General features: G+C 41.6%; 1 protein-coding gene across 1 annotated transcript in view; it reads left to right on the top strand.

Moving 5' to 3' along the window:
• Window positions 1–20942, top strand: part of GALNT18 (polypeptide N-acetylgalactosaminyltransferase 18) — a 460133-nt gene that overhangs the window by 351248 nt on the left and 87943 nt on the right. The window contains exons 7-8 of the mRNA XM_036763883.1: window positions 14573–14758; window positions 19121–19258. Of these exons, the coding sequence (XP_036619778.1) occupies window positions 14573–14758; window positions 19121–19258 (324 nt within the window). The remainder of the gene's footprint in view (window positions 1–14572; window positions 14759–19120; window positions 19259–20942) is intronic.

The raw sequence follows: 20942 nt of genomic DNA, 5'->3' as shown, positions 1-20942 counted from the left end.
GAAACTAGGATGGGACACGATCCTAGAGGATTTTAAATATCAAGATAAGGAGTTTGAAGTTTATTCTCTAGGCAATAGGGAAATTTTGAAGAGTTATTTGGATGTGGTCAGAGCTGTGCTTTATGGAGATTAGTTTGGCAATAATATGTAGGATATGATGAGAAATATGCCATGCAACTCTTGGCAAATAAGTGATGGACTCAAGTTGCAGAATATTTCCAGGCATGTCTAATGGAGGAACTTGTATTGCTTGACCATTTACATTTTTTCAAGGGCTTTGATTTCTTTATCGGTTCCTTTCTAATAGAAGTGGGAGGCGAAAGGAGGTTGTAAGATAGTAAAAAGAAAAGAGGGTTAGTGAGTTATAGTTTTGTTTTTGTTTTAATCCACACAAGAGAATAGAAGGAAAGCCAGAAGGAACTACCATGAATTGGGGCAGCTTTAAAATCTATGGGTTAAATTTATTCTATATTTAAAAAGAAGAGCAAGAGGTCCATAATGAAGATCTGAAGTTTCATGTACAATTCTCTTTTTCTGGTCTACTATGTATATTGAAATGTGAATTTCATTTGGTGTTTGTTAAACTCAGACAAAAGTATTTTTAGTAGTGTGAGATAGATGATGGAGGAAAGAGAATGGAGGTAGGGAGTTGTTCATGTAGAACTGGAGTTCAGAAGAAAGGTTGGAATTAAGAGATAGATAGATAGATAGAGATTGATAGGATAGATAGACATGTATGCATGCATACGTATATATACACACACGTATATACAGATACATATGTGTATATGCATATGTCATCCATATGAAGGTGAATAGCTGGAAAATGGGAGTGGGTGATGTTGCCAAGGGAGAAAATTTCAACCTCCAAGAGGGCCATGGATGGAAGATCTAGGAAACTGTCTACTTTAAGGAGGCAGAAGTGGGAAGAAAGTATGGTGTGGTATAAAGAGCAACATCTGTAGAGTCCAAGGACCTGGCTTCAAATTTCGTCTCTGTGACCTGCTCAAGGTCACAGAGATCTCTGTTTGCTTCAGTTTCCTCATCTGAAAAATGAAAGATAATAATAGCACCTACCTTCCAGAGCTGTCATGAGGATAAAGTGAGATAACACTTACAAGGAGTTTTGCAAGCCGCTAATTGGTATATAAATGCTATTATTACTATTAACAATAATAATCACCATAAAATGAGTGGGTCGGGCTAGGTGGCCTCTGAGGTCCTTTCCATCTCTAGATGTATAATCTTGTGAATTAGAAAGAGGAGCAGCAAGAAAGGCAGGATGCCAGCCAGGCTAGTGGAATGCCATGGAAACGAGAGGAATGGAGAATTTCACAGAGGGACTGGTCAAGAATTTCAAATGCTGAGAAGGGTTTTTTTTTTTTAAGGAAAATGATGATAGAGAAATTATCATTGGATTTTGAAATGAGGATGCCATTGGCAACTTCATGATTGAGACAGTAATTTTTGTAGGTGGATAATTGCATGGAATTACAGAGGGAATCAGTGGAGAGGAAAGGAAAGGGAGAAATAGAGGAGGTTGCTTGAGAATATGGTAGAAAAAAAGAGAAGTTGTTTGGTGATTGGTGAGATCTATGAAAGCAGAAGGGAAGAAGCCATCAGAGAAGGAAGAAAGGAATATCCAGCAGAAAGCAGGGGAGGGTGGAAGGACCAAACAAGGCCCTAGAATAGATAGGAGAAGATGGAATAAAGGGCACCTTGTGGGGAGCGGGGCTGAGTCTTAGTAGGGAAGAGGAATGTGAGGAGATGAGTGTGAGGATACAAATAGTTAGAATTTAGAGAAGGGTAGATAGGAAAGTTATAACCTGATAAACTCTTTAGATCATAAATTTAGAGCTAGCCCAACCCTATCATTTTATAGGTAAAGAAATTGAGACCTAGAGAGGTCAAGTGATGTGTGCAGCATCATCACACAGAATTTGAACCCAAGCCCTAAATACAGAACCTTTTCTATTCTATTGTTTCAAATGTCTCAGTAAAGTCAGTGCATCTTCCATTAAAGAAATGGAAGGATGAGACTAGAAACTGGAGCCCCACGGAGAAAACATAGTACAATGCATGTGGGGATTTTGCTAGTGAATTAATCAATCAACAAGCAAGTATTAAGTGCCCTCTATGTGTCTGGTACTGCGCTAGGCTTTGGGGGCCTAAATGAAAAAGTCTCTGCTCTCAAGAAGTTTATATCTCAGAGCGGGAATACATGAGAAATGAAACAAGATTGGACAAACAATGGAGGTGTTGGGCAGGAGGGTGGTACCTCACAAGTGGAGAAGACATTTATGTGAGGCCTGATAGTAGGGGCCTGGAGCAGACCAGGTCAACACGGATTTTCCCCAGGAAGATATTGGGAGCCTAGAAGCTAGAGTAGAGGGTGATGCATTCAAAGGGAGTGACCTTGGCCTGAACATCACCGATACAGGTAGAGCTACATGAGTAAGAAATTCTAGTACATGTTGATGATTCCAGGGTGCAGGAACATGGCTAATTCCAAATAACTCATAATACCCCAACTAGCCCTCCTCTAAAAAGAGTAGCTAGCCTTGGCCCTATTCCACTTCAGCCCTCTTAGCAGCATCCCTGAGTCTAGCCTTGGTGACAAGGAAGACAAGTCATCTAAGCTTCCTATATCTGTTTCCTCACCTGGAATAATTCTTTTACTACCTGCCTCCCTGAGTTGTTGTGAGGTTCATCTATAAAAAGTGGTTTGCACCTCTTTGGTGAAGGTATTGCCGCTGCAGCCACATGGAGTCAGCAGTCCCTGCCTCTCCTCCTCCTGACTCACCGCTGTTCGCTCTCACTGAGGAATAAGTCGGTCAGGAAGGTGCATCACTGCCATGGCATTCAAAGACACTGGCAAGACCCTTTTGGAGCCCGAAGTGGCCATTTACTGGATCTAGATCACCCTCACCAGCCACAACGTGAAATCATTCGAGAAAGTGCGTGCTGACCTAATTAGAGGAGCCAAAAAAAAGAACTTGAAAGTTAAGGGACCGGTTTGAATGCCCACTAAGACACTTTGGATCACAACTAGAAAAATTCCTTGTGGTGAAGGTTCAAAGACTTGGCATCGGTTCCAGATGAGAATCCACAAACGTCTTATTGATTTGCACAGTCCTTCCGAAATTGTTAAACAGATCACTTCTGTCAGCATTGAACCAGGTGTTGAAGTTGAAGTCACCAGTGCAGATGCCTAACCAATCATCTCTTTTAATAAATTGATTGCAACTATTAAAAAGTGGTTTGCAAATCTTAAATTGCTATAAAAATGTAAGCTATTATTAGAATCCATAGAGTGGATTATCTACCTTTAGAAAGATGACTTGGATGGGGCTGCCTCTGAGTGTTGGCTGTGGATATCAGGGACTGGATCTATAGCTGTTGGGGAGTCAGTCCACAGTGGATGAGTCCAAAGCCAGGACCAACCTCCCTCACCAATTCATTTGGGAAGAGGGTGACTGGGGGTGGGCTAGGCCCAAACTAAGTCCAACAACCTGAGAAGAGAATTATAATCCCATTCACTTACCTAGATGCAGTGCTAAGTTTTTTACATTTACTAAGTTGCCTTCATTTCCATTATGTCAATTGATTCTCCAACAAATCCAGACGTGTTAAACTGGATGTTTAGTAGACATTTTAAACTCAATATGATCAATACAGAACTCATTATCTTTTCCCCAAATCTTCCCTCCTCCTTCCTTCTCTCTTACTGTAGAGGTAACCCCAACCTCCCAGTCCCTCAGGCTCCCAAGCTAGGAGTCATCCTGGATCCTTCACTATCTCTCACCTTCTCTTCCCCCCATATCTAAACTCTTGCCAAGGCCTGTTGATTTCAGTGACTTCACAACCATCTCTTGAACACATCCCCTTCTCTCCTCTGTCATCCACTTTTAACTTGGTGCAGCACCTCATCACCTCAGTTCCATGGAAAAAATATAAAATTTGAAGTCATAGATCCAAGTTTTAAATCCCGGCCCTTCTATTTGTGTGATCTTGGACTGGTCTACCTCTCTGGGCCTGTTTCCTAATCTGTAAAAATGTGCTGGACTAAATGACCTCTCAAGTCTCTTTCAAATCAAGACCTTGGCCCCTACAACCTGTAACATCCTCAGCATCAACCTTGGCCCTCAAAGTGCAGCGTTCATTGCATATATTTCCTGAGGCTGGGGGATCTTGGAGAAGGGAACACAACTCCCTGCTTCAGGGAAGAAAGACTGATTAATTGAAGTTTGCTCAAGCACCAACTAATTGTTGTTTACTATTCATATTGAGTTATCTGTTATAACTGGGAGGCTTGGAGAAGCACTTCTACAGTAGATGCCTTAGGATGTGGGGGCAGTTTGGTGGTTTCTCTACATTGAAATGAAGCTGTTGTTTTCACTATATGAAGCTGTTTGAGGCTGTTCATTCAATGGCTTGCCTGGTTTTATGACATTAATTTAAACTACATAATCAAAATAACTAAATGCCTCTATTGGGCTGCAGCAGGATGCACTTAGGCATCAGAGCCTTCTTGAAAAACAGCTTGAGTTTGAGGGAAATCACTGGGTACAATTAAGTCCAGTCATATGTCACTTTTATGGCCTTTTATAAATAAGAGGATGCAGAGGTAGTATTTAAAACTACGTTTCCCCAGCACGAATGATCACCTGATACTCCTTTAACTGGATTCTGTACCTTTTGGACAGAAAGTGTTGGACATGGCCTCCCTTCCATCAAATTATTTCTCCCCACCAACAGTTGCCTTTGACCTCTGGTGCCCACCTGCTTACATGAGGTGGTCACAGATTGGCCATCAGCAGCATCATGAGGGGGACAGTTTTTCTGCCTTAAGATCACATGGCATAGAGCATAGATTTAAATCTAGAAGGGACTTTAGCGGTCCTGCAGTGCAACCCATTTGTTTTACAGAGGGGTAAACTGAGTCTCAGAGCTACAGTATGACTTGACTGCAGGTGCTAAGTATCACAGATTGTACTATGTGCATAGTGACCTAAAATCCCCTGGGCTAAACAGTGAAGATAGGTTTGAGGAAGCAGACCTGGGGCAGGAAAGGGATCAGCTCTTACAACCCCAAGGCCAGACCCACCTGAAATTTTCTCCCTTTTCTGCCTATGGTCAATTTGGCCCCTCCTGAATGATCCTATCACTTATTCCAGTCTCTTACTGACTCCAAGTTTGGACACTCTCTGTCTTCCTCTGACCATAGATTTTGAACCAGAAAGGACATTAGAGCCCATCTAGTCCAACACCTTTATTTTTATAAATAAAGAAACTGAGGCTCATAAAGGTGAAGTGATTTGCTTGTGGTCAAACAAGTAGTGACAGAGTTGTGATTTGAACCCAGGTCCATTGTCTCCAAGTTGAATGCTCTTTGAGGTTGGTTTTTTCCAAAAAGCTGTTTATTTGTATCTCAAGGAGGATGGGGGAGGGAAAATAACATAACATAGAATTGTCATGTTCCAGAGCCTTGGAATTAAATACTAAAATGTCTGTCCCCAATCTAGCCATAGAGGCTGCATAGCTTCCTGGGCTAACTAGCTTCTTCCCATCTAATGAGCCTCTAGGTCTGGCCCCTCCATGTAGTAGCTATTTGCTGCCTCCAGAAAAGATACCTCCTCTGCCTGTTCTCTCTCTCTCCCTCCTTCCCTCCCTCCCCCATCTCTTTCACACACACACACACACACACACACATACACACACTCCTCTCTTCCTGTCCTCAGACTAGTTCCTAGTTCTATGTTACTTTGTGTTTCATTACTAATGCCCATCTCCTCTTCCTCCTCCAATTCTCAAAATAATTTCAGCCTCCTTCTTGCCCTACTGCTGAGTAAGAGTTCTCAGTTTCCCCAAATTGAGCCTGAGCCATTGCTAAGCTCCCCCTACTAGGGAGATAAATGTTCACCCAAAGCCCCTCACAGATTTCCACTCTCCCTTCTGCAATCCACATATGGTCATAACCATGGACAGTTCCCACCTGTTCCCAGAATCAGAGGGGATGAATCTCCTCAGGAGGCATCATGGATTCCCCCTTGCTATGCTGTGCCGTGGAGTGGACCCCTGAAAATCTTCTTTACTTGGTGATCTTAAGCCACAAGACTCCCTTTTGTTTCCTACAGCATAAGCAGAAAGCAATTAGGCAGTGTCCCAGAGATAGCTCTACAAACATGCTGAATCCATGCCATCTACTCCTAGGCACAGAAACTGCCAGGAATCCAGAGGCTATAGCCAGATGCTTCAGATGATAATAAGGCTCTTACAGCACACCCCCAGGCATTGATTATTTCAGAAAATATCCAAGTTAGGAGGGGCCTTATAGGGGTGGCCAAGCCATTCCTTTTTTCTACTTAGCCCAGAGAGTTGGGGTGAGAATCAAATGAGATTTGTGTAAATCATTTTGCAAACCTTAGGGGATTATGAAATTCTACTATTAATAGTATCGATTTTTGTTGTCATTTAGTCCAACCCCCCTATTGTATAGATGAGAAGACAAGTCCAGGGACAGGAAATGACCTGGCCAAAGTTACAGAGATAATTAGTAGCAGAACTGGGCCTACAACCTGAACCTCCTGATTCCCTGCTCAGTGTTTTTTTTCCACTATATCCATTTGTATATGTTACCAATAGCCCAGGGTCCTGTAAGATGGGGGTCCATATGGATTGGGTTCTCTCTTAGCATGCTTGAAAGATTTATACCTCACTTTGGCATATATGCTGACACCTAGAATTTACTCTGGGAGATTTCCAAAAATGCTTATGTCTAGGCGAATATAAAGGATACAAGCCCTTAAGATAACAAATGTATACTAGATAAAGGACAGTCTTTATTTCATGCCAGAGATGATATTAAAGATACAAAGAACTCCCTGAGGCCTAGAAACAGGAATAGAAAACATATAAAACACTCAGAGTACTTCCTCTCAGGAAGGAAATGAACTTGGGATTGCCAATAGGATAATATTCTAACATTCTCTTGAAATCCCTCTCTCTTATAGAATTCCACACAGTCCCTCCCAGACTTGTAGTGCCATCTTGTGATTTGAACTTCTGCCCCTTCCCCAGTAGGCAAACACACTATGGGATTACTGAAGAGGAAGAAATTCTCTTCCCCTTCTCCTCTATTCCTACTGCGTGCTGGATAGAAGATGCAATGGGAAAAGTTTAAAAAGCAGCAGGGTAGTCTGTCAGTTCTTTTTTGTATAGAGGCAGAGCTACAGCAATGAGTCTGGAGTCAGGAAGACCTGAGTTGTGACCCTGAGCAAGTCATTTGACATCTGTCTGCCTCAGTTTCTTCAGTACAAAATGAGGGTAATAATTTCACCTACCTCCCAGGATTGTTAAGAGGATCAAATGAGATAATATTTGTAAAGCACTTAGCATAGTACCTGGCACATTGTAGGTACTTAATAAATACTTGCTTCCTTTCTTCTTTATAGGCCAGCACAGGGTACTGAATCCTCAGACAAAAATCGTTCCTCCTATGACTCCAAGGCAACCAACTCATCTTGGAAGTCGCTCCAGTCAATGAAACTCATACCATGCGACAGTAGTTCTCAGTGAATTTTCTTCCATGAGCCTCTTTCGACAACAAAAACAAAATGTGTTGTCAATGCCCAGGACAATTTGTATTTTTCATAATATTATTACAATTATTTACTGCTATAGGTACCATTAGAGAATTTTTATCATGAACCCTTTGGACCATTGTTGAAAACCTTGGGGTTTCTCAAAACACTAAATGGGAACCATTGCCTTTAGAGGAGCCAAAGGGTGACACTAAACAAGATGATTCCCCTCAGAATAGGCCCAGTCACTGAGGCCTGATTGGGTGCTGTCTTTTAATAAGATGCCAATGGATATGACTATACTCAATACAGAAAGATGTGTGGAAAATCAAAGGGGCAGACAAAGATTTATTGCCTTGTAGGCTCCTCACTTTAATTGGAGAATTCATCTGATTGCCCCTCTACACACACACACACACATACACACACACACACATTCAAATGATCATGGGCAGATGTCAACTTTGTCAAAACCACTCCTTTCCATATTCTCATGAACCTCAGGAGAAGGGCAGGTGGAGCTATTCACCTGCTTTAGTGTCCAGATCCAGGGAAGCCCCAGTCCCACTGGGCTCTGCCCTGTGTACACCTCACCTAGATCCCTGTTTTCAGTTCCATGTCCAGGAGACATCATACATACATACATATATACATGCATCAGGGAAGGGATCTGACAACCATGTCATACAAGGAACAGTTAAACGAGCTAGAGATGTTTAGCCTGGAGGAGAGAAGACTTAGGAGAGCATAATCACTGTCTTTAAGTATCTGAAAGGTTGTCAAGCAAGTAGGAGAAGGATTAAACTTTTTTTTGCTTGTCCCTGGAGAGCAGAGTTAGGATCAATGGGTGGAAATTGCAAGGAAGTAGGTGTCAGTTTCATATAAGAGATGGCTTCCTAACAATTAGAACTACACAAAAATGGAGCTGGCTGCCTGAGGAGGTAGTGAATCTCCTCTCATTAGCAATATCCAAGCAAAGACTGAATGACTGTCTTTCAGGGGTACTAGAGAAGGGGCTTTTTATTGGGTTATTGGGAGGTCGGACTCTATGACTTTGAAGACTCTTTCACCTCTGAGACTCTGTAGATACAGTGGTTCTATACACACGCCCCTTCTCTAAGTATTTCCCTGGTGACTTCTAAGGTCAGGTTCATACTATGTACTTCTTCAGACCAGAACCCACCCAAGATTTGCCACTGAGCCCCATTATTGTTTGTCCCTAGCTTCTTACTACCCCACCTATCAGCTCTTTGAGGAGATGCTTATCTTCTTGTTTGTTTTTGTATGTCCAGTTTGTATATTCTTAGTACAGTGTCTGACTCATTGTGAGCACCCAATAAATGCTTGTAGACTAATTGTTGATGACGACTTTTTCTCCCTGGGTGAATCAATTCACCTTCCTGGACTTCAGTTTCCTCTATAAAATGATATTGCCTCTAAGATCCCTTTTCGTTCTAAGTTGATGGTATTAGAGGTGAAATTTTGTGGGAAGTAACTCTATTTGCATTGCAACTGTAAGGATTCTGGGGTTAGTATGAGTTACCTCAACTGTCCTCCCTCTAGATTCCATTTCCCACCCACCCCCCAGTTCAATGTAACCTCCTTTAGGACAAAGATTATTTCACTTTTCTCTTTGGATCTCTGGTGCTTAACATAGTGTCTTGCACAAAGGTTAGTAAATGTTTCTCAAACTTAATTGAATTTAAATAAGGATATTTTAGAGGTATGTCTCTTCAGAGAAATAGCTTTGTTATGCCTTGTGTTCAATTTTGCAATGTTGAAATATCTTATGTAATATTCCCCATTCCCACTGCAATAAAAAATAATTCCCTTGCATATTAGTATTAACAGTATTGTCTTAAGAGCCTGCAGGTGCTGTTTCATTAGTGGGAGAAAGTGAAAGGAAAATAAAAACTGTCCAAGTTGCTTATAGGTAATGGAAATTAGTCCCTAAGGCCAACCCTGGACATGGTAGTGCTTGCCAAGCATTGACCCTATTGGGGATCATTTAACTCTGCCCGGGAGGAAGGTGCCATGTAAACTAATCCATCAACAAACACTAACTAAGCTCCTTCTGTATCCCAAGCATTGTCTTTGATGCTGGGAATAGGGGATAAGAATAGAAGTGGACCCTTGATTTCATGGGTGCTCCCAGTGAGGAAACTCCTTCTGCCAATGAAGATCAGCAACGTTTTCTGCAACTTCCTGGCTTAGAGAGGTGGCTAAAGCACTCAGAGGTTAAGCAACTTGTCTGAGGTCACATATCCAATATATGTAAGAGGCAGGGTTTGAATCCAGATCTTTCTTGGTTCCAAAAACTGTGATCATCTCTGTCCTAGAAGATTTTATGTTTTACTGAAACAGCCCATTGATTAAGATGAATTCTGCCAAAGAGTTCATTTAAAAAGATTTATGATGGAAGTTGATTCCCCTCCCTTGTAGGGAATGATGACTAACTTTGGAATCATAAGATTTAGTGGTGAACTCCTGACTCAGCCACCACCACCACCACTACTACTACTGATTTTACTACTACTACTGATGATGATAATGATGGTGATGGTGATGATGGTGATGATGATGATGGTGATGATGATGATGGTGGTGATGATAATCATAGCTAATGTTCATATAATACTCATGTGCCAGGCACTATGCTAAATGCTTTATAATTACTATCTCACTAATCACAACAATCCTAGGAGGTAGATGCTATTATTATCCCCATCTTACAGATGAGAAAATTGAAGCTAACAGAGGTCAAATGACTTGCCACAGCTAGTAAGTATCTGAGGCCAGAGTTGAACTCAGATCTTCATGACTCTAGGCCTAAGCTCCATCCACTGTGCCACCTATTTGCCTCATTACCAGCATGACTTGTTAATTTGGATTTATGCATGGTGGTGTAAATTTCAGGTGTAGCTGTCCTGAAAGCCAGGAAGGCCTGGGTTCAAGTCCCATCTCCTCAAAGCCAGTGACTACTAGCTGACTCGCTGTTGTTACTAGTCAGTTCCCACCTCTAAGTGATCTGGACAATGCTCTAAGATGCTATGTTGGAAAGAAGGTGTTATTCTGTTTTGGCAAAGGGAGCTTCCTAACCTAGGAACTCTGATGAAATCACAGGGTCAGTCCCTGACTCCACTTTACATTTATTATGTACATATTTATATGTGTGCTTGTTGTCTCATCTAGGAAGAAGAGCCCAACTCTTCCTGACTCCAGGACCATTACACCATCCCTTCCACCATGCAGAATGCATAGATGCTAGTGAATGGGTGGCAGGGCTCCCATCACAACAGAAAGAAATAGTATGGTAGAAAGATCCTTGGCTCCAGAGAATATCTTGGCTAAAGTCCCAGCTCTCTCACTTACTAGCTGGGTGACCTTGGACAAGTCAACAAGTATTTATTAAGCACCTACTATGTTCCAGGCACTGTGCTCAACCTTAGGGCTATTTTTTTTGTCTTTGGAGAGAGAGACAACCAAATGACCATCTTTTTGTTAATAAATATGCTGGCATTATTAATAAAATTACCCAGAAATTATGCCTCAAAACTTTTTAAACATCACAGCAGTGACAGTTGGGGAAGGCACAGGGCATAGCATGGTATGAACAAAGGCAGGGTAGCATAAAAGTACTTGGAAGTATATGTATGTAAGTAGTCTCAGCTTGACTGGCATATGTAGTGCACTTGTAATGGAGAATAATGTGTTCTGGAACTATTTTCTCAAAAATTTTTTTTTGGGTAATGGGGCAAGGGATCCTCAAAACAAGTTCTATGGATCAGACATGTATCTGAATTGTCTCTGAAAGGTCCTTTCATCACACTCAGTCCTTACTGGAATACTGATCTTAGCCCTATAGGTTTGGAATCAAATGCTGCCATGAGACAGCAGATATATAAAGAAGGGACATAAAAACGTATACATTGTCCCTTGAGCACTTCCTTGTTGGTTTTGTTGCTAAGGAAGGGATTAACCCTTGCTAGAGAAGTTTTTCCTCAATTAGCCCAGACAATGCAGTAGTGAGTGCCGTTCTTATATATTTTGGCCCACCTTGGCACTCTTCCTTTATTCAAAATCCAGCCTATACAAAGTTCCAAACATTAGCCAGACTAACTAAACCTACTATGGTGTCACCAGTAACAGCTCTTTCTCCTCTTTAGAAATCCTCACTGATACAGGTTCCCACATGCTATAGAAGTTGACAAAATACAGCCCAGCTAGAGTGTTTTGCTAAATCAGCAAGATGCTCTCAGGTTCTCTGCCGATCATGATGACCACTTATGTGACCACTTCTCTGGTAACTTTTAGAAGTAGGAGATAAGACTTAATAGATAAGCAGGTGTCAGCTTGTGGGAGATCGTGAACGCCAAGAAGACAAGTCTGTACTCGATTTGGAGTCACTTATAAAAGTTTTGAGTAGAGGAGTAGGATGATGAGATCTATGCATACTTCAAAAAATGTATGATTTTGTCGTACGCTCACTCACGGTCCTTCTATGCCTTAATAGATGGCTTAATGAATTGTTATGAGAATTTCTGAGAATTCCATTACCTGATGGCCAGTCTTTGGTTGATGAGCCTCTCTCAACTTAGCAAGGTTTGGGCAGTCCCTGGATGAGCCCATCATTGAAGTTATACTCAAAGCTTGATAGGACTTGTTAAAGCTCAAATTCTCCTGGCGAAGCCTTACAACAGTCCAAGATAACCTCCAGTCTATTACAGAACTTCAAAGGCAGCAAAATGGAGTCTGAACTGGAGGACATAGAAACTGAAGGCGAGGAAATACAATAAAATTAAAGAAACTAGGCACTACCTCATGGCAGGGTTTGTTATATCAGAAGTTAATCTAGAGTAGAATTTTTTTCTTCTGATGATCACTATTCATCCAGAACTGGGCCAAAGTCACCAATTTCTTTCCTTTATCTGAGCTTTATCACGGCTTTCTCTTATAATCCACAGTGTTGTTTTCCACACAACACTCCTGGGTGGCATATAGGTAGTGCAAGGTTTATCCCCACTTTACAGATGAAGAAGCTGAGGTTAGAAACTGATTGTTTATTAAGCGCCCGGTATTGCAGTTAACACCAGGAAAACAAAAAAGCTAAAGGCACCTTAGGGCTATTTTAAAAAATAAAATAAAATCCTGCCCTCACAGAGCTCATAATCCAATGGAAGACAAGTCATTTTACTTCCTTCAGTTTCTTGTTTGTAAACAGGGATTATGCCATCCATTTTATTTGTATTTTCAGTGCCTAGCATAGCAGCTAGAATATGGTGGATGGAGATAAGTGTTTATTTGCTTGATTTGTGTGTTATCTCCCCTTTTAAACCATAATCTCCTTAAGGGCAAGGACTATCATTTGCCTTTCTTTGTGTCCCAGCAGTGTCTAGCACATAGTAGGCAATTTTAATAAATCAGTAAACATTGATTAAGAGCCTACTATGTGTCAGATGCTGTGCTAAGGACTGAAGTCAGTCCTTGCCCTCAGTAAATGTTTGTTAATCAATGTCTGACTGATCCACTAACCTTGGACAAGTCACCAAGAGACTATTCCTCATCTACAAAGTGACAGTGATAACTGCTCACATCTCTCTGGAGCACCAAGGTTTGCAAAGCACTTATCTCACAACTTCATGAGGAAGGTAATGCAAGCATACATGTTGCTATTTTATAGATGGAGAAACTCAGCCTCAGAAAAAAAAGAAATGACTTGCCCTGCCATCACTTCCAGGATCTCTGAGTAAGCGAAGGCACCAGAGAGGGTGTTGATAGAACTGGGATCTAGCCCTGCCCCTGCCCCAAGACTTGCTAAGGGAACTTGGGGGAGTTCCTCCCCCTTTTGAGGCTTATACTTTCTTCTCGGTGACCTGTCAGGTTGGGCAAGATGATGTCTAAGGTCCCTGTAGGAGTATGGCACAGGCACCTCCATACCACCACCCCTGCCAGGTGGTCCTGGCTATACAATGAGCCACTGAGCATGCAGGGAATCAGGGACCAATAGTTTCTGCCTCTACTATCAGAAAGCTTGCTAGCTCTCACTAGGATATTTCCTGCTTGAGATCAGTGGAAATGAAAATGAAATATTTCTCAGTTGGTTATGGGGATAATGAGCTCGAGAGATGAAGTGACCTGCCTTCCTAGGGGGCTGGGAGGGTGACTAATTGTAAAACAGAAAGTGATAACATGCAAAATGTTTTGCACATCTAGTGAGACACCACTGTCTTCTTGATGCTGGTCTGGAAAGCTCAGAAGGAAGAGGAAGAAATCTAATTGACATGCTATAGTGGAAAAACCAATGATTTTTCTGACCAGTCAGAAGTTTTATATTTGAATTTCCTTTGTGAATGCCCTTGGCCTCAGTTTCCTCACCTGAAAAATGAGAGGGTTGGACTTAGTGGTCTCTGAGGTCATTTTCTACTCTCTGTAAATGACCCTATGACCTTTGATAAGCCATTCAATATCTCTGGTCCTCAGTTTCCTCACTTGTAAAATGTGAAAGTTGGAATAAATGGCCTGAGAAATTCCTCTCTATGAATCCATAAGCCCATAATCTTATGGCTCCATGATTTGCTTGTTGGTACAAGGTGATATTATACAGTGGGAAGGAGTCCTGGCTTTGGAGTGAGGAGAGCTTCCTTCTTATTCAGGCTCTGCCACTGACTTGCTGTGTGATCATGGGTAAGTTGCTTGCCCTCTCTGGGCCTCCCTCTCCTTATCAGTAGGCTTGAGCCTCTTTCAAAAGTCCCAGCCAGTTCTTTTCCCTGATTCTGTTCCCTCCAACTGTGTGTGTTCTCTTCCTTTTTAGAAGTCTCTCTCACAACACTTGGTCTGGATTTCCTTCATCCCCTCCTATGGAACTATGAACTCCACAAGAGCAAGGACCAGGTCCAAACTTGGTAGCTCTTCCCAAGCTCTGTGCATAAGAAGCTCTCCATCAATGTCTGCTAAATTCACCTGAGTTTCACTGGTCATCTCCCCTGCAGGTATGGCAGTGTGGTGGGAGTGTGGAGGTCCTGCCCTGCTCCAGGATAGCCCACATTGAGCGCGCTCACAAGCCCTACACTGAGGACCTCACAGCCCACGTCCGCCGAAATGCTCTGAGGGTGGCAGAAGTCTGGATGGATGAATTTAAGAGCCATGTTTATATGGCATGGAACATCCCCCTAGAGGTAAGTCATTCCCTGTGGGTTATAGGATGCTCAGGGTTCCAATAGAGACAAATGCAATGTTTTATACAGTTCATCCTGCAGCCTTGGCAGCCACCTAGAAGAGACCTTGAAAGTTTCAAGGAAGGAGCAGGAGAGGAGAGCCCATGCTGTTCTGTTTAACCAGGGCTGGTGGCTTTATTTCTTGGTTTCAGTTTCCTTGTTTGAGAATTGAGGGGAAGTCTAAGTGGGGAAGGTCCCTCCCCAGCTATGGTGTTCTACAACCATAGATTAAATAGCACTAACATTAAGGATCTCCATGATCTATGAGAACAGAGGGCTATCAAAATTCAGACAATTCCCAATTTCCCGGTTGCCAGTGAATTCACACATCTTTGCTCACTAAACCTTTGGACGTAGGCTCAAAACCTGTGTTCAAAGCTCTCTCCAAAATCCATCACTGCCAGATAACTGGTGCTGCAGTGTCCACAACAAACCCCATTAGGTTAAAATTATATTTCTTTGCCTGAGTGAGAGATTCTTCCATTGGGACCTATGCAGATGGATAAGTTCAGTCATTTTCCTAGAGGGTGCCAAATCTTATAAAAGCTGGTCCTATCTACCACATCACAATGCCTTTCTTGTTGGGATTCATTCATCCCCTCATTCACTATCCCCTATTCTCTTCTCCACAAACACAAATACACAAATGATCTCTGATCTCAGGGTAGGATATTCCTCATGTGGGAATTCTGTCCACCAACACAGAACACTCCCCATCTATGACTTAGTAGAGAAATACTAAGGCCTAAGGCTCAGAAAAGCTTTGTGACTTACCAGGGGGCATACAGCCAATGAGTGTAAGAGGAAAGAGGGAGAAGAAATAGATTTGTTCATTGATAAAAAATTAAAAACCTGTGAGATAAGTTCTCTAAAAAGTCTCAGAGGCAGGATTTTAATACACATCTTCTTGACTCCAGGCCCTACACTATGCACTCTTCAATGTGGCCTCAATCCACTAGATTCTAGGAAAAAGGAGGGAAAGATAATATTATTAATACATTATTTTTGTGTGTTCTTATATCCTTGGTGGGTGCCTAGTATAAGGATTCCTGGTTTGGAAATGGGAAGTTTCTTTGGATTTGGTGGCATGTTTCCAGCCCCATCTCCAGAACTTGCCCAACATAGCTGTCTGTGCCCATTATTCTAGGGTCTGTGTGTGACTTAGAAGCTAACCCCTACTCTTCCTATTTTGAGCCATGGCTATCCTTGAGAGTCTTGCATTTTGGCTGGGGCAGGCTATTGGGAGTACTATGGATCTTTGCTTTCCATAGAACACTCCTGTTTCACAAACTCCACCAAACTGCTGTCACATGAACTAAGATACAGATGAAGATAACATGGAAGGTAGTTCTTTTAGCCAGAAGCAATCTGTAAGCTTTGTGCTAACCAATCAGATGAGACATCATCAGTTAGAAGATCTCCATCCTCTCCCCAGAGCAAATGAGTCAAATCCTGCTCAGGAATATGGACTAAATACACTGATGAATCAACTGCCAGAGTGAAACCTTGACAGGAGAAATCTTTTCAGGGAAACAGCACCACATTCTAGGCTTGAAATTAGTGATGGTTGTCCAATCATAGAGCTTTAGTTCAGAATCTAGGATGTTTCCTCAGCCTGCAAAAAACCTTTTGTACCAGCCTAATGACTTCAACAAAGTCAGTCTAATGACAACAAAAGCCTCATTACTAAAGGCTTTGGAAAATCCTTGGGGTTTGTTAGGAGAGTAATCTAACTCCCTAGGCCCCATGAAAAGGATTGAGTCACACAATTTAGAGAATGTCAGAGCTCAAAAGACCAGTAGACACCCACCCCCTCTTTCTATAAGGGACAGACTGAGATATAGGAAGTGGAAGCCAGTAAGTTCTGGATTTGGAATCATTGGGCTTGGGTTCAAATACCAGGTATGCTTCAGTACTTTTGACAAATCATTTAACCTTTCTGGTCCTTGGTTTCCTTATTTGAACAAAAGGAAGGGGTGGGGCCTCACCTCTAAAGATCCTTCCAGTCTCAAATCTAAGCTCATGTGAAAAGTCTTTCTTTAGGTGACAAAACTACTTAGTAGCAAATGGAGACTAGAACCAAGCTTTCCATATTCCTACTTTAGTCCCTTTTTCTACCATACCACAATGCCTCTCCTTCTGGATTGCATTCATTCATGCATTCATTCATTCAATTCTTTCATTCATTCATTCATTCATATATTCATTGACTTACAGTTGGAAGGGACCTCAAGGGTCACATGATCCAGTCCTGTCATTTTATGGGTGAGGAAAATGATGGTCCAGAAGATTAAGTGACTTGCCCCATGTCACACAGTATCAGAGGTTGGATTTGCATCCAGGTCTTCCTTACTTCTGGCAGCTAGGTGGTGCAGTTAATAGAGTGCTGGGCCTGAAGTCAGGAAGACGTGTACAAGTCACTTAACTCTCTTTGCCTCAGTTTCTTCATCTGTAAAATGAGCCGGAGAAGAAAATGGCAAACCACTGCAGTATCTTTGCCAAGAAAACCCCAAATGGGGTAACAAAGAGTCAGACATGACTGAAATGACTGAACAACAACTTCCTTACTTCAAGCCAAACCCTCTAACTGCTCTACCCTACCACTTCCCATTCATTAATTTATTCACTGAAGAAAACATTTAATAATGAAGTTCTATGTGGAGAGCACATTTAGATAAGGTATGGTCCATGTCTTCTTGCAGCTTCCAGGCTATTAAGTTGATAAGACAAAAAAGCTGTGATTTTATAGACCCATAAGAAAGCTGAGAAACAAAGTGCATCTGCATTTCTCTAAAAATGAAATGCAGAACAGTTGCTATTTTCACAGGTGCAGGGAGTTCTCTCTAACACTGAAACCTGCGGTCGAGAGCAGAGAAAAACAGCAAATTGTAGAACTCACAAAGACAAAAATCAAACAGTTTCTCTCCTCAAAGAGTTTACACCTGACTGGAAATAAGGGGGGATACAACATGTAGTGATTAGTACATGCAAACAAATGCAAACTAGTATCAGGATGGGGGAACACCAATACAGAGGCTGTGGTGGGGGAGGGTGGTAGGGTCAGAAAAGATCTTAAGGGGGTAGGGCTGCTTGAGCTGTACCTTGAAGCAAGCTAGAGATTCCAAGGCTGGAGGTGGTGAAGGACTTCATTTCATAGGGGTGGGGGTGGAGGAAGATGGAACCCTACACACAGGAAGCAGCAAGCAGGCCCATTTTTCTGGAATGTAGAGTGCATGAAGATGATAAATATGAAATAAATATGGAAAGCTAGGCTGGAGCCCAGTTATCTTCAGTGATGGATAGATTCCATCAAGTCTGTGCACTATAACTTATAGAAAAGTCTTTTCGCCGTTTGTCAATTTAGTACATAATACTATATAATAATAATGATATTTATACACATGACCCCAAAATCTTAGTACAGGTTTAAGCTATTAATGCTTAAGACTGCACTAAGATTTTTCGGGACACATTTATACATGTAGATACATATAAATACATATGATGTCATGTAATGATATCTCAAGTATATATCATATAATTTGCATATACATATACATATACATATATATATATATATACACACATGTATAACACACCTATATGTTCATATGTGTTTGTTTGGTAGTGTTACTTTGTGGATAGAGAGTTGGCCTCAAAACCAAGAAGACATGAATTCAAGTTCCTCCTCTCATACCTACTGGCTGGGTGGCCTTGGATAAGTTAATTAACTTTTCCATGCTCCTGGCAACTCCCAAAGATTATAAGGTGCGGAGAAAGTGTCAGCTTACATTGGTAGAGTTGGTTTCCTCACCCAGGATTACCATGTATACATACACATACATGCAATATATATTTGTGTATGTACGTATGTATGTAATATTTTATGACAGCCATGCAGGTGCTTGAAGGCCACAAGTGATAAGTCATCACACTCCTCAGCTCCATCAGAGCACATCAGCAGACATGAGGGCACGATACTCTCACCCCATACATTCATGCTGACCCCACTTCCATGTCCCTTCTTTCCAAATAAGCCTTGGGAATCCCTGCATCTCAGGGTTTGTTATCTGACTGGTCATAAGTAGGTTTCAGTTTCAGCTCCCCTACAGGTAATTGCTGCAGGACAGTGCCCTAGAGGAAATCAGTAGCTTTAAATGACAATTACTCAAGGCTGAGCGGTATTGTCTGAAGCCCTTCTTTGACAGCCAAGTGCTCAGACCAACACAACTATTCCTCAGGAGGCTGCTGATAGGGGCTTACATTGGACGTGTGAGCAGGAAAAGCTGCTCTTCAGTCATGACTGCCTTTCTACACGTACAGGATCCTGGAATTGATATTGGTGACATTTCTACGAGGAAAGCCCTGAGGAAAAAACTTCAGTGTAAGACATTCCGGTGGTACCTTGTCAGCGTGTACCCAGAAATGAGGATGTACTCAGATATCATCGCATATGGGGTGGTAAGACTGTTTCTTTTCATAAGTCTTTAAGAAATAATTGGGTATATTTTTTTTATTTTAAAAAGGAAATAACTGGATGCTTCTTTAGAGGCAGAGGCAATGAGGATGGTGTAGAGAGTGGAAAGACTCCTAAGACGGAGTCAGAAGACTTGGGTTGAAATTCTAGCTTGAAAAGTCAGCATTTGTCTGACTCTAGGCAAATCTTTGGGACTATTTCACCTGTGTAACTCTAGTTAACCTTTTGAGCCTCAGTTTCTTCATCTGTGAAATGAGGTTAGAAAGATCAAATTCTGTTCAAATCATAGGATCGTCGAATCTTAGCTTTAGAGCTGGAAAGGATCTTTAGAACCACCATGTCCACCTCCCCCCCCCCCCATTTCACAGATGATGGACATGATGCTGAAAGAGATCGAGTGACTCACCCAAGATCATAGCTGATAAGTACCTGAGAGAGTTGGGGAGTTTAGACCCAGGTCTTCCTCATTCCAATCTCATACTCTATCAATTGTTAATTAAGCAACTAGTAGGTGCAAGGTACTGTTCTAGACAATGGGAATTTAAGGACAAAAATGAAACTGACCTGTCCACGGGGAGCTTACACTCCACTGAGGAGAGGGGGTAAGTACAAAATGTACCCAGATAAGTGAATAAAAATTATGTACAAAGTTAAATGAAATAACTTCAAGGGGAGCAAAGCATTAACAGTTGAGGAAATGCTTCGTGTGGCAGGTGGCTCCTAAGCTAAGGCTGAAGGAAACTCGGTGTTCTCAAAGGTGTAGGATATGGTAGTCTAGTTACCTATATGAGTCATAGCCTCATATAAAAATATAATTTCATATCTATATATACACATGAAATTTTGTATAAAAGAAATATGATGTATTTGATATGTTCTGTATTATATATAATATGCTGTTATATAGTATATAAGAAATATATTTTCTTCAATTGTAGAGACCATGTCTGACTTAAATGTGTATCTCCTTCAGTGTCTAGCTTAGGCCTCTGCACACAGTGAACGTTTAATAAATGTCTCTTGAATGGAATACGTTGGAGTAATAACCTGTACAATATACCAAGTATCATTGTTGCTAGGCTCAAATCAGGTGATGGAAGTAAAGTATTTTGTAGCAAATAAAATGTTGTGGAAATAAGTATCATCTGTTTTATTATTAACAAGGAATTCTCATGGACAGAGAGGAAGGAGAGTGACTGGGAAAGAACGTCTCAGCCCAAAATTGGAATTCAGAATCTTGTGGAAGTGAATGTTGAAAACTGAAAATAAACAAATTTATATAAGAGAGCGTCTCAGCCCCTGCTTTTCAAATTACTCTCTGCAGGGACAGGGTGGGAGCCCAGAATGCCCAGCATGCCTTTCAAGCCTCAGAGATCCTCCTCCTCCTAGTTTGTCTTAGTTCTGCTTACAAAATGGAAATTCTTTTGAACCTTATCGTGTATCTGAGGTTTGAAGAAGCTAGACTGGCCCTTAGATCATTCTCCCCTGGAGTCCTTATTGTGAAAAATTTAGTATCCTCTGTTACTGGACCCCCTAGAAAATGGGATTTCAACCAGAAAGGAGGGCTTGAGAACCCTGATCAGCTGGACTTCGCAGCTTTTACAGGCCTTCAGGGCCCATTTACATGGAGGTAAGGGTTCATGTGGAGTTAACGGTTCACGTGGGTGT

Source organism: Trichosurus vulpecula, chromosome 6, assembly GCF_011100635.1.
Source record: "Trichosurus vulpecula isolate mTriVul1 chromosome 6, mTriVul1.pri, whole genome shotgun sequence".
NCBI lineage: Eukaryota > Metazoa > Chordata > Mammalia > Diprotodontia > Phalangeridae > Trichosurus > Trichosurus vulpecula.
Note: the sequence above shows the minus strand (reverse complement) of the source record. Positions and strands in the feature narration are given on the sequence as shown.